Source organism: Schistocerca nitens, chromosome 3, assembly GCF_023898315.1.
Source record: "Schistocerca nitens isolate TAMUIC-IGC-003100 chromosome 3, iqSchNite1.1, whole genome shotgun sequence".
NCBI lineage: Eukaryota > Metazoa > Arthropoda > Insecta > Orthoptera > Acrididae > Schistocerca > Schistocerca nitens.
The window spans coordinates 592,150,221-592,165,173 of record NC_064616.1 but is presented as its reverse complement, the minus strand read 5'-3'; the positions used below and the strand labels follow the sequence as shown (position 1 = coordinate 592,165,173).

Here is a 14,953-nt window from a genome sequence, read left to right as displayed (position 1 = left end):
CATAATTTGTACATAGTTGTCATCAACTGGAGGTTTTGGCTGTAGATGAATACTATGAGGCAGACCTTCAATGTTTCATGTCAGATGATAGTGGTCGAATGTTCAAATACTGATGATGCTGCTGCTGCTGCTGCTGCTGATGATGATGATGATGTAGCAGTGCTGGCCTGTGCAAGCACACACTGCTGCAATCATGCTGCTTGCAATAATCAGCTGGCACAGTGTTTCACCACAATTCCCACCTCAATAAACTGGTATGACTGCTTGGTCGATCACCAATAGTATTACTGAAATCTGGGATGCTTCGGCAGTGGTGTGGCAAGGGGTCTACATGATGGCTGGAGCTCACCAAAAGGCCTGACCCTGGTGTCTGCTGGTGCAGCCACCTCCATTTGCCATCCTACATTGGGCGTTCAGCCTCTGCACCAATGGGCTGACTGTCAAACTGAGGCCCTCCCAGTTGCTCATGCATTAGGTGACTGTGGTCGCCAGGCACTGCCAGCCAAAAATCGAGACCAGGTTTGCATCCTAGATGTCTGCACCTCCATCTCTCTCCATGGTTGGGAATTGGGAGGCCTGTTGCCTGCATTACTAGTGGTGTGGCCACGTCTGACCACAGTGCCAACATCTGACACAGCTCTATTGCCTGGCCTGGAATGCCTACCACACAAGGTTGCTCCACTCCTGAGACACATGGAGGATGGTGGCCACAAGCAACTACATGACAACACTTCGCCACTGTGGCTGCGGGCACAGCTCAATGTTAGTGCCCGCCTGTAGACATTGGTGTAAGACCTCTGTTGTGGACTGGACTAAAGAAGTAAACCAACTGATACCACCCGTATGTGAGTGGAACTGCCCATGCCTACCTACTAGATAACCCAACACCCTACATTTGGTGTCAGAAGAGCTAGTAGGGTTGATAATAGATGTCAGACACTGGTGCAGAACAACAATGCAGCCAAGATTCAATCATGGTGTTTAGCAGGTGAATGAAACTAAGTGCCGACTATAAACATTGTACGGGCTTGTATGGCCATTTGTTTCCTTTTCCTCCTTTAATTTGGTAATATTTTACATTTGTTTTTGGTTCTGATAGCGATAGACAGTGTGCAAGATAGCGCCGGGTAAGATGAGTACCCAGGACACAGTACAGCACTTACTTGATCAAGTCACTCAAATGTGAGGAGACCATTTAAAGTTACATGGGGAACTAGAGAGGTTGCATGAGGAGAGAAGGAAACAGTCCCCTCAAGTATCTACCTACTTGTCCTAGACAGTAACACCATCACAATGGTGATTCCTTTTGCAGGTAAATGAGGGGGGGAATGTTTTGTCTTTTGCGGATAACCTACTCACAACCACAAAGTTAGAGAGATGGAACGACAATCAATTGTTGAGTGTGGTTTAGTTGAAATTAACAGGGGATGCAAGGACATTAGTGATGTGCCACGAGAAATTGTGGAGTTGGAATTCTATAGGAGGAAGAATACTTCTAGGTATTATCGAGAGCAGCTCGATAGTATAATACAGAGACAAGTGGAATATGTTTAAAGTTTTGTAGACTGAATTAGGAAAGCCACCCATAAAGAGGCACAACAAAGGGTACTGGATGTGTGAGGTTGCCAGCTAAAATTTCCCAAAAGGTGAAAGTAGGATTTCCAAAGTTGTTAAACAAAGCTGTGGACAATGCAGTGTCTTTGGCAGAAATAGATGCGGTGCCCAGATGTAGTAAAAAAGAGGGTGGTTTTGACATTTTACGGGAACCACATGTTATCAGTGTGGTGAGCCTGGTCATATTCAGCACAACTGAGGGAAACCCCAGAGAGGGAGGCGTATGCAGACTGGACACATAGTGGGAATGTCAGCATAGGTTTTCACATGCACAGAGAAGATGGTCGCAGAATGGAGCTTGCACTCCAGCATTAACCAAGGACAGCAATGTTTTGGCTACTGTGCAGTATTCCGAGTAAATGTGAGCACAGGTGACTGGTGTGTGGCATCAGTGGCAGATTACTGTATGACTGTGCAAAACGAAGAGTAGTAAGCTTTTGCTGAATACACAATCATTGGTATCTGAGGCAAGTCAGGTGTATTTGGGATAAGGAATCTGAATCTGCCTCATGGTATACTTAGTGATGTAGGTGGTGAATATTTACTTTCTCAGTTTGGCATTAGTGAACTTCTTAGTGAGAGCGAAAGAATTCTGCGCTTGCATGGAATTCTCAAGTTGGCAGCAGCTACAATGTCAAATGGGCTGGATTTTCTGAATACATATAATGCTAAATTCAAAATAAGTGACAATAGTAAAGGTTGATGGTATTCTTTCTGTTTAGGTACTACTGCTGAGAATACTGAAATGCTTCAGAGCACACATTAAATGTTGGAGAAGCCACCCAAATTGCGTGCACAGTATGTTTAGAATTGGTTTGCAGGATAGTGCAGGAAAACTAGTCTGCGTAGATGCAGGAGAAGATATGCAAATCAATACTTTGGGTGTAGCAGAACCCTTAGCAGAAAATTAAGAATGGAACAAAGTGCAGTGTTTTGTGCAAAAGGTTGATGAAAGCCAGATAGACCCAGTCAGCATGTACAATTTTGGTTCAATAGAACTAAAGCTATCATGAGGTGCTTTGAAAGCCAATCTAGAGGTACTAGAGGAGGAATATTTTGACGGATAGGTGAATACAGAGCACATTAAGCTAGGAAAGTCTGCCAATTTAGCTACATTATAGGGAAAAGTCTCACATTTACAGGGAAATGATAGGGAGGTAGAAACGTTGTTAGAGGAATATGCAGAGTTGTTTAAACCTTTAGGATCATTGCCATCAACTCAGATAATGCAGCAAAGGATTCCCATTGCAAATGACCCACCAGTGCACTAGAAAACATACCAAGCTCCACATCACCTTCAATCAATGATGGGAGAATTTATAAATCGGCAGCTCTCTGACAGAATTAAAGAAGAAAGTATCAGCCCTAAGGGGGTACCAGTAGTATTCATATCTAAGAAGAGTTTGAATGTGATTAAGGCAGATTGATTTTGCTGTGATCATCAGTATACATCAACATACAGTAACAGATGCATACTCAATACTGAACATAACGGAAACTTTAAATAACCTGGAGCAATGCCAATATTTTACAGCAATGGATTTGTGAAGTGGGTACTATCAATTGAAAAGTGTGCTGTAAGATCGACCCAAGACCACATTTATGGCTCCATATAGTCATAACCTGTACTGCCAGATGGCATTCGGTTTGAAGAATGTACCAATGCCATTCCAATACCAGTCAGAACGAATGTTACAAGCGCTAAAACCAAAGCAGTGTATTGTATACTTGGATGATGACATGTCTTCTAAGGGCATCTAAAGATAATGTAGTACTATTATGTGGAGAGTTTAGTTGAATATTAGTGGCACATCTAACACTAAGTTTGAAGAAGTGTCATCGTGTCTTGAAGGAAATTTGTTATTTAGGCCATATTATCAGCCAGGATGGTGTGCAAGCATATCACTGCCACATACAAGCAGTGTGGGAATTTCCTACTCCTAGTACTGAAAAATATCTATAGCTATACTTAGATTTGACTTATTATTACAGGAAATTTGTGACTAAATTTGCAGAAATGGTGAGACCCCTTACACATGTGTTGATGAAGGGGATAAAGTTTCACTGTATTATAGACTGCGATGAAGACTGTGTGGTTGAAGAATTTGTTGTCCAATGGTGCCATTCTCACTTTTCCGAATTGTCAGAAGCAGCTCATACTGTCTTGTGATGCCAGCAACCACATCTTGGTGTGTATATTATGTCAAGAAGTAGATAGGGTAGAGTACCTGATAACCTTTGTTTTCAGGCAACTAAACAAGGCAGAGAAAAATGATTCAGTTGCAGAAAAATAGATGCTTAGCCTGATCTATCATAGCACATATTTCTGTTATATGTATGGCAGATGCTTCAAAGTTGTAATGGATCATGCAACATTAAAATGGCGTATGAGCCTGAAGGTTCTACCATGGAAAAGTCACAGTAATGGTGTTGACCTCAAACAGAAATAGCACACAATAATATGTGTGTAACTTCTGTAGACAAACTGTGAATGGTGCAGGGTGGTGAGTCAGACTGTCAGCAGTCTGTGACACAAATACAGCTCTGTGCTGATGACGGTTGCATAAACAAACCAAGTACGGATGACACATAGTCATGCCAGTAAGTTTATGGGATGAGGTACTGAGGTGGGCCCACAATTCTATTTTGGCAGAGCATGGAGTTCAACAAACTACAGAATGGTTGGGCACATGTAAGTGTGAACCACAACACCAAACACCAGCTATTCATTATTTTACCCACCCTACCCTCACTTCGAGATCTGGCCCAGTGAAGACTTACCCTATCTAAATCCCACCTTGGACTCAACACTTCTTGCCTCCCTGGGCCAAATGATAGCAGGTAAAAATGACTGAAATTCGATGGAACAACAATTGAGACATATATGTCAATATCACAGAGAGACTTCTCATCTGCTCCTTACTTTAGGAATTCAACGTCAAACACTTCAACAGCAGAATGGAATTCAGAGGACTGAATTCTTCAAAGAGGGGAATAATGTAGATGCACTGGCCAGTGCAAGTGTTCGTTGCCATAATCATCCCGCTTGCAGTAATCAGCTTTTGCAGCATTTCACTACCACACCCACTTCAATGTACCGGCATGACTGCTCGGTCAATGATTAACAATATTACCAAAATACAGGACGCTTTGGCAGCATTTTGACAAGGGGGCTACGTGACAGCTGGGCGTGTCTGTTTACCAACATGGTCAAACCAGGTGTGGATAAATACTAGCTGTAAAACTGGCAATAGGTATTGAATCAGCAACTACCACAGAGCAGGTTACTGCAGTGAGGCTGTTGTTGCTCATCTGCAAACTGCTAGAGCAGTCATCCCGGTTTTGCATCCTACAGGACTGCCTAACTTGGAGGTCCAGCCTCTGTACCAAAAGACTGAGGGTCAAATTGAGGTCATTCCAGGCACCAATCTGCTTGGTGCCCACCATCACCAGGTACCACCAACCAGTTGCTGAGGCTAGGCTTCATACCCCGCATGTCTATGCCACTGTCTCTCACAGCAGCTGGGCAGGCCTCAGGCCACCTAACTATCAGTGCAACAGTGACTGACCACAGTGCCACTGTCTGACACAGCTCCATTCCCCGCCCCCAATGTCTACCAGCAAGGTCACTCCAGTTCTAAGACACACCGAGCGTAATGATCGCAGGTGACTAGACAACACTGCTTCACTGCCGAAGACCACCGAGCTTGATGCTCATACCCTGCCTGTGAACGTGGGCATAAGACCTCTCTTGTAGACTGGACTAAATGAACAAAGTGACTGATACAAAGTTGTAAAGGACTGGAACCACCCACGCCTAATCACTAGAGAATCCAACAGCCTATGTTGACATGTCTGCCAATTTGGCAGTCAACTTCCTGTGCTGAAAACCCTTCTGGCTGTAAAGTGACAATATATTCACAGTCTAAGTTTGAAATAAACCTTTGAAGCATGTTGACGAACTGAGTAGTGTACACAAGCTGCAATGTCCTGCTTATGGTTGGAGAGATAGCGTTCTCTACTAAACTGCACTAAGAAAGCAGGTTTGCTTTTACCTCCATTACAGGTGGCTGTAGATAATGATTTCCTGCAGTCAATAAAGTGTCAAGAGGTTTCACATATATAAACACAACATATACAAGTCATGAAGGTGGCACAAAACTGTTTTTGAGCAGTCTGTTTATTAAGGTCATAACCTTGTATTTTTGTACATTTTCTCAATGTAATACCACTCGTCAGGAAATTAAAATACGGGCAGCTATGAGTTGAAGGGATGATCTCACCATCAGATACCACAAACTTAAATTTTCCCTTACTTTGAGAGTGAATCCCCCTCTACAACAAATATTTTGTGCATCTGTATCTCTTTAACACTTTGTTTTAACACACAGGAAATATTCATAGGATTGATTTTCTTGTCAAACTTGTCTCATATGTCTACCAGTCATTATACATTCTACACTTGCACTAGAAAAACACCAACAAAGTAATCACCTTAAAAAAACTATCAGCATGCATTTTTAGCACAAGCTGTCATCACAAATTATTTGGGGAAATATTGGAAAATCTAAGTTGGGGTCCGCCCCCGGTAGCTGAGTGGTCAGCGTGACGGAATGTCAATCCTAAGGGCCCGGGTTCGATTCTCGGCTGGGTCGGAGATTTTCTCCGCTCAGGGACTGTGTGTTGTGTTGTCCTAATCATCATCATTTCATCCCCATCGACGCGCAGGTCGCCGAAGTGGCGTCAATTCGAAAGACCAGCACCAGGCGAACGGTCTGCCCGACGGGTGGCCCTAGCCACACGACATTTAATTTAATTTCATTTCATCTAAGTTGGGGGAGGCCAACAGCTGAATAACGATGTGAACATTGATCCTGATTATGGGCAAAGAGTCTTAACTCCTGAAGTACCTCACACAGTCAATTGACACCACTCATGTTAACTCTGTGTGTAGTGCAAAGAAAAGCAAAAACACAGTTCTCTATTGAATTTCCAGCTTAAAACATTAATAATATATCTAACTAAAGTCCACTATTTTTATTAAAAAAATGAGTTGACCACTAAGTTTTGTTCGTGTCTGTAAAAGTATTTTCTAATCCTTTTACAATACATATGTAAGTATCGCAATGAGGGTGTAAAATTCAGATTTTATGGAACCCACAGTAACAGTTCTTGATAATGTGAGACAAAAGTTGAAATCCAAAGGTAAATGACAAATTTCATTAACTATCTCAAAATATTGCTTCATAAAGTCACCAATGATAATTTTGAAGAACAATTTTGTCATCAAGATTTGTTATTACATGACTTTAACTACTTATGTTAAGCAAAAAGGAAAGCAATATTTCCTTTCAAATCCAATTTCACTTTCATATACTACTGACATACTGCATACTGTCTTGCACAAACAGACAATGAAGACCTTTATAATCAGTGTACACAAATGATGGTATCTGCAGTGTACAACAGAGAAGTAAAATGAGGAAGAAACTAAATTATGAAATCAAATGTATGACATTAGGACATGATTCTTACATACATAGTGGACGTCTACCAATCAGCAACTGAAATGCTGACGATGAGATTAGACATCTGCATATACACTGACAATTAACAAGATATGCTGTTTTAAGATTAATAGACCATTTCATAATGTATGGTATGTTTTGCCTGTCACTGAATACATCATTGAATCAAAGTGAAATAGCCACATTAATTATTTCCTTTCATAATTTTGTTTAAAACTGCCATGAAAATTTAAATCAGTGAACATTCCATTCTCTAAGAAAGTTGGTTTTCTGCTTTCCCTTCTGACATTATTTACTGTGTTCTCTTTGTAATGCAGTCATCACACACAAGAAAGTAACACTGCTTGCCAGCAAAGAATGTAGGCCCAACGGAATGATAAAAAAAAACAACATTATGTTACTAGTCCGACACTAACTCAAGTCACAGTACTACATTGTGATGGTAAATGAAGTCACAGTTGTACACTATGATGGTAAACCATGGTGAAGTAAATGTATTTATAGTATGAATTACTGCTTAGCCAGAAATACACAGTTAACCAGAGGAGTGTCAAGTAATTCCTTCAAAGTATCTTTGCACTGACAGAAATTTGAAAGTGCCAAGAGTTAAAAAGAGAATCTACAATGAACTGATCTTCAGCAATGAAGGAACCACAAAGTTCATTTTCATTTTTCAGAATTGTTTGTTGCTCCTCTGAATTGGAAGAGAGGCAGTACATGGTAATTGCACACAGAAGGGTATTTCATTCTGTTCTGATAATCACTGTATTTCTCTGTTTTAGGTAACAAATAGAAAAATTGGAAGTAATTACAAAGATCAATTTGGAAATAAAATTAGTGATGTTATGAAGTCAAGAGGAGAATTAAAATACAGTCCAGTTTTTATACATAAATCACAACACAGTGGCTCTAAATATTTCTTTATAAAAATTAGTGGTTTACTAAAAAACAACACATCATAATTTATCGCACATTCGATACCAATTAAAATGAAACTTACTGGCAAATTAAAATTGTGCAACATAGTGAAAATTGAAACTGGGACCTCCGCATTTCACAGACAAGTGCTCTACAAATGGGGCTACCTAAGCACAACTCATTACTTATCCCACAGCTTTATTTCTGCTAATAACTCATCTCCTACCATGCAAACTTAAGTCCTGTCTTCATAATATTCTTTCTTCCATGAGTGCTATTCCTGCAAGTTTTGCAGGAGAACTTCTGTGAACTGTGGAAGGGAGGCGATTAGGTACTGGTGGAAGTAAAGCTGTGTAGACAGGTCGTGAGTTATTCTTAGGTAGCTCAGTTGGTCATTTGTGTGCAAAAGACAAAGGTCCCTGGTTGAAGTCTCAGTCTGGCACACAGTTTTAATCTATCAGGAAGTTTCATATCAGTGCATACTTTGCTGCAGAGTGAAGATTTGTTCTGGAACCAATTAAATGCCACAAGTAATTTACACTCAAGAAGTGTTTTCATTAGATAAGTACCCTCTTTTATTGTCTTATGACCTATTAACTTACACAGTGAATTAATTTATAGATCATACAACCTAAATGCATTGTTTATATGTCAATGTACTTTTACAGTGCATACTACCACTATTTTTAATACTGTCAATAACATGCTAAAACAAAACATTACACTTCAGTTAAAGTACACTCAGGGAGAAGTAAGAGATGGTAAGACTCAAGTTTAAAAACACATGAAGAACACTACAAGCAAATTAAAATTCAACAGCAGTTCAACTATGCTGTTGGTTACTTGGAATGAGTGAAGTGTCACTGTATCTTACTCACCTGGCAGTTTCTGAATCTCTATGTAAACGAACTACATGCTGTGGCCCCAAGCGATGGCGAGTAACAGCAGTACCAGAATCCACCAATTCTCCACGCAGGGCATCCTCAAAGGCTGGGGGAGGAGTGGAAGAACAGGGCAGTGGGGCGTGACTCATACCTGTACCACACAGGGACAAAAGCAAACTATTATACAGTAGCTCAGTGTGTGGTACAGAAATCTACAGCAAAGTAACTAATTAGTTTGCAATTAGCAACACCATACTGCAAGACAAACTACATGTCATGCATGCATTACTCTTTTGATATGAGAGAAATTGTTACTTGTGGTGCACTGGATTTGATCTAGAGTAACAGAAAGCTGTTTTCCTTTCTTCAAAATTATCTATGTACAAGTGTTGTGTAACTAATTTGTTTCAGTTTTGAAAGCAATATACATAGGATGGGTTTCCACAGCTTGAACACAATAAATAATGTGGATAGTAAAAACGCAATGCTGAAAATGCAGTTCAAATGTAAACTCTGCATCTACAAAGCTTACTATTAAGAGTATTTCCTCTGTGTACCCTAAAAAACAATCATCCTTTAGTTCCAGAAAAAAAAATAAAAATAATTATCTTTTTATTGAATTAATTTTCGTTATACAATAAGATGCCACACAAACATTAACGGAACCATCAATAAAATTGTTCTTATCGGGTTGAAATTATATCACTCTTATGATAGTGAAAACTGTGTTCTAGAAGTACTTTATACGCATCTGTTATTAAGCAGCCAAAATATGTGAAAAAAGAGTATCAACTTTCTCACACAATGAATTCACTCACAACTGTTGGAGCAACACTTTGGAAACTGAAATGCTAATAATATAATATATACAATGAAAAATATAATTTTTTTTATTGTTATCTTGGTTGGGAAGCCCTCTATGAGTTCCGTCACCTAACTGAGAAGGTGGTCTTTACTGACACCAACTGGACATTTTTCCTTAATCAGATGTGATTGTTGGTAACTGTTAAGAGTATGTCTCTGTTGATCCATTGTGGTATGGTGGCAGTGGCAAGTCAAATATTTATGAAGGAAAATTGCCAGACAGCTGAATGTTTTGAGTTGTTGTCAAGTCTTCAAAGTAAATACTCCAAAAGACGAATTTATGGAATCCAGGTATTGATGGCTTCAGTATGCAAAGATCAATATATCTGATTGTCTATACACGGAGTTCATAGTGGCCTGAAGAAGGCATTATTGAGGTGTCAAAAGTTGTTGCCTAAATAACATAATGACTCAAAACATACAACAGTTTTCCAATTTTCCTTTGTAAAAAGTTAGAGTAAGTTGTTATACTAAATGTGTACAGTTCCATTGTTCTGGTATTGATGGTTAATAATGTGATGAGACTGGGTGAATCCTGATGCCAGCACATAGCCTACCTTTTCTTAAAGCTGCAAATGAGGCACTTAACACATACATATGATGGATAGATCACTATCAACTGTTTTACACACAACCTGCATCCATAAGATACATACTGCAAAGTTGTTTGGGATTTAACATAGGGCAAGTGCTGAGTCTGGTCATAAGGTACTGATTGCAATTACTTTTCCACTCCTTGCCAGTCACAGGTTACTAGTCAATATTTCTTCCAGTAATACCTTTCTACATAACTGGTAATCTTTGTGTCAAGCAAACTAAAAAATCTTGCATTAATAACATCAGATATGGAGGTTTGTGGGGTTGGAAGGGAGGGGGGGGGGGGGAGGGAGGAGGGAGAGAGAAATAATTTGTATACTATGGGCACTTTCAAATATAGCCACAGGCACTAAAGTTAAAAATCATTAGTCAATCAAGATACAAAATAACTTGCTCATAAAATTCATTTGAAAATTATAGTAATCTGCTTCTAAGATACCAGGATGCATATTATTAACAGTAGTAATACTGCTTGGTGAGTACACACAACTTTGGTGTTTAGTATCATGTAAATACTTTGGGACTCTGCAGAAACTTCTGCTATTCTTAGGATAAACTGAATGACAGAAGAAAAAAAAGTACTCATTAGAGTAATGATGTTAAATGACTGTGGTAATGTCAATTGTTGGTAGCAGGCACACTCATCTACAATAACTTTGTTAAATTGCATTATAAATTTCTTGTAGACTTAAATGTAACACACATGTCATCAATGGAAGCAGTTTTTTAAACCATAAAATGAGATGTCAGTCTGTCCCTAACTAATGAAAGTGCTGCTCAGATATGTAAATAGTGATATGACTTCTATCTTTGTTTTGAACATCAGAGTGCACACAAATAATATAGTAAATTAACTGTTATTAGCATACCGCTATGTTGTGTATGGTTGAGGATGCTCAATACTTTTATCTGCCTTGCTCCTAATTCTGATTCTCTATTTCCTCCCTGAAAACAGGATCATACATATTCTGAAAGCTAGCATTAGTATTTTGTACTTAAAGTATTTCCATCAAGAATATTAGGAACTTCACTCCTGGAAGGGTGTACCAGCCTCTCTAAACTTCACATAACACGTAAACAGAATTATTAAAATATAAAAATATTTACAGTCCCCTAATGAAACACAGTAACACAGCAATACTACACACAAAAATAGTTCAACACCCTTTATGTGAATTACAGAAGAATTAAGAGTGTCATGACTGAGTAATCTTTGACTCTGATCTCTTTGAACTGCTTTTGTTCTGTCTCACTTGGTCCGCAACTTGTGTACTGGCATGCTTTGTTCTTCTTGCTTCCTGTGTAAGATATGCATTTATGATATTTAAAGTGTGTTATTACTGACCAGCATAATGTGGTAACCATAACAGGAACAAGCATGATGAACATTTAATTAATGGGTGTTACCTGGTTCGGTCATTTGCATCAAATAAAACTTCAGCAGGACAACATATCTGAATAAAAATGACACAAAATGTGTCAATGACAAAATGTGTAAAGTTGCAGGCCTATAAAAATTACCAGAAATCAAAATTAATATTATTAATCTGTAATAATGTGAAGTCATTTTTATAGATACATTTATTTTAATGAGACTATTGACCTTTCCAACTGGCATTAGACAGTTGGCAGGCTGGACTGCTTCTGCCACCAATGGGAGCCTGCTATCAACAGCTCCCACTGTGTTGCCACTTTCACTGGGCACAAGGTTGTACCTACCAGTTAGTAAGTAGAAGACCTTCCTAAATGCAAAATTTTTGCCTAGTTCAGGAAAAAGTATAACAATGGCCCTAATTAAAATCGAGAAAGAAATTTATACCATATGTGAATTTCAGATTCTTTACACATTTTGTAGGAGACAGAGACTGTAAACTTCATACTTGTTATGGGTTAACTAATGACAAAGCAACTTATATATAGCAAATGCACATTGATATGCAACTTTAGAAAGACCCATAACCAAGCAAGGTATTTTGGTATTTTGGTGGTGGTGGGGATGGGAGGGGGCAGCATTTCAGTGAGTACAATAATTTTTTAGATATAAGTTTGAACCTGTTTACTGAATAGGAAAATTTCACCCGTTTCAAAAAGATTGACATCATTCTAGCTTTAATTAAAATCAAGAACGTATTTTTGAGACACTATACCAAAAGGCAAATTTATGAATTTTTAAACAACTTTTGTAGGAGATCATGACTTTAAAGCAATTTTCTATTGCTGCAGAGAGCTGAGCAAAGTGGGAGCTGCCCACAGACAACAGCTGATACGATGCCACAACTTTGGATCTTAAACATCAGGTGTCAATTTAAATCAGGTTATAGACAACATGAAATGATAAGCTGTCTGAGAAGGAAAGAACCTTATTGACAAGGATGGGCAAATGTGGAATGTACAATGATAATAGGACAAATTTCTGGCAAAATAAATTTTCAGTAACAAATATTAGCTATCATCCTCCTCCTCCTCATCATCATCCTTGTTGTCATTGTTTCCAAACACACACATCTCACAAAGCAAGTATGGGAAAACTGACCCCCAAGTTCACAAATTAGCCTGATTGCTTCTGTTTAGCTCTAATCCAATTTTGGCCACGATCAAATGTTAAGGAATCCATACTTTTTACGCAAACATCTCAAAAGCTTAATCTAGTTACTGATGACTTTATTGTTTAACAGAATCAGAATATGTATAGAATGGTAAATAAATTCTATTGTTTGGAGAATGAGAAAACGACTATAAAATCTCTCAAATATTTAATTATTTAAAGGCCATTTTCTCATGGCTAAAAGGAGCACACTAAATATGTGCTGCATTTATTGGTACACACAGTTAACATGAATTAGTAATCTGAAATTTAACTTTTGCCTCTCACTACAATGTACTATTGCACTCCTTTTTCAGTGCTGACAATTACATGAAAGTATCTACAAATATCAATGTTTATGGATCAGATATCAAAGTGACATTCAGCTCAAATTCACTTTTTATTGAGCGCTTGGAAAAATTTTACTTTTTTCTCACATCACAAGATTCGAGGCTTATTTTGAATCAGAACACACACTGAAAGCCAAAACAGAGATCATTTTGATTGACCTGAAAGAGCACAACATGTTAAATATGTAATTTAATAGGAAAACTAGTGTAAAAAAAACTGATCAAGAAAAATCAGTCACATACCAACAAAACACACTTAAACAGACAGTAAATAGGCAATCTATCACTTTCTAACATACTACACAAAACAAACAGTGTCAAACATGCATTAAATGAGACCTCAAACTCAGGGTGAAGAAGATAGTCAGCACAGAACTTTTCACTAATATGCCACACAGTATCTTTATATTTGTTGCAGGTCATAATATCCTTCCTCAGTCTAGTTGATAGCCTGACGGTAGTCTTGTTATTTAACTGTTACCCAAACACTTAACTGTATTTACTGGAAAGATTTTTAGCAGCTCATTATAATTGGAAAATGGATAATACACTATCTGATCAGAATTACCCAGACAATTATTAGTGGACATTAATATGTGGTGTGTCCACCCTTCACGTTTATGATGGCTTGACCTGTGCTGGGGACACTTTCAATTATGTGTCTGAATGTCTGTGGAACAATGACAGCCCATTCTTCTGCAAAAGCCAAAACCAGATAAGGTATTGATGCTGGACACTGGGATCTGGAGTGAAGATGACACTCCAACTGATCCCAAAGATGTTCCATTGGGTTCAGGTCAGGAGTCTGTGGAGTCTAGTCCAATTCAGGAATGTTATTGTCCACAAACCACATCACAGCTGCTGCTTTATAACAGGGCGCATACAGACAATCGTCATCTCTGAACTGCTCCTTTACTGTATGCAGCACACAGTGCTGTAAAATGTGTTCATATCCTTCTGCATTTAGCTTTTTTCTTAGGCCTAATAAGAAGACCACACTGTAACAATGAAAAACAATCCCCATACTGTAACACCACCTGTAGTTATCCACTATCCAACAGGATTGCTCTTTACACCACCTCAACCACCACTTAGCACTGACTACAGAAATGAGTGGCTTATAAGGAGATGTTCGACTATTGTAACCTACTCTTTTTAACTCCCCACAAACAGCCACTGTGTCAGCTGGACTATTGGCAGCACTTTGAAACTCGCCAGTTATTCCTTCTGCAGATATTACGCAATTTTTTACAGAGAGTACTGTTTTAGAGATAATGAAATTCAGCATGGAGTGCTAATGTCATATGACTATGCAAGTTGCTACTGTCAGAGGGGATCATGTATTTATACCGGGAACGGCCCATATTTTAAAGCTAGGTAAGATATTATCACAGTTCATGTAGATAAACATTTTGAACTGGCAGCAGTTGAACTAACAAAATTAGACATCTATAAGAAGGTAAATATTCTGTGTGTACAACACACTTAGTGGTAATGTGGACATTTTCTTCAACAAATTAACAGAAGTCCTTGAAAGAGGCTCAGATCTGAAAACTAACATAACATTTTGTTGAGATATGAATATTAACACACGTGTTGAGGGTGAAATAAGTA

General features: G+C 38.6%; 1 protein-coding gene across 7 annotated transcripts in view; it reads right to left on the bottom strand.

The window, feature by feature from the left end:
- LOC126248507 (phosphatidylinositol 4-phosphate 5-kinase type-1 alpha-like) overlaps positions 1–14,953 on the bottom strand; it is a 300,192-nt gene that overhangs the window by 121,065 nt on the left and 164,174 nt on the right. For all 7 annotated transcript variants that reach the window (XR_007545495.1, XM_049949546.1, XM_049949548.1 and 4 more), the window contains one exon: positions 8,939–9,095. Coding sequence is in view for 6 of the 7 variants with exons in the window: in XM_049949546.1 (XP_049805503.1) it covers positions 8,939–9,095 (157 nt within the window). In the remaining variant the exon portion in view is untranslated. The remainder of the gene's footprint in view (positions 1–8,938; positions 9,096–14,953) is intronic.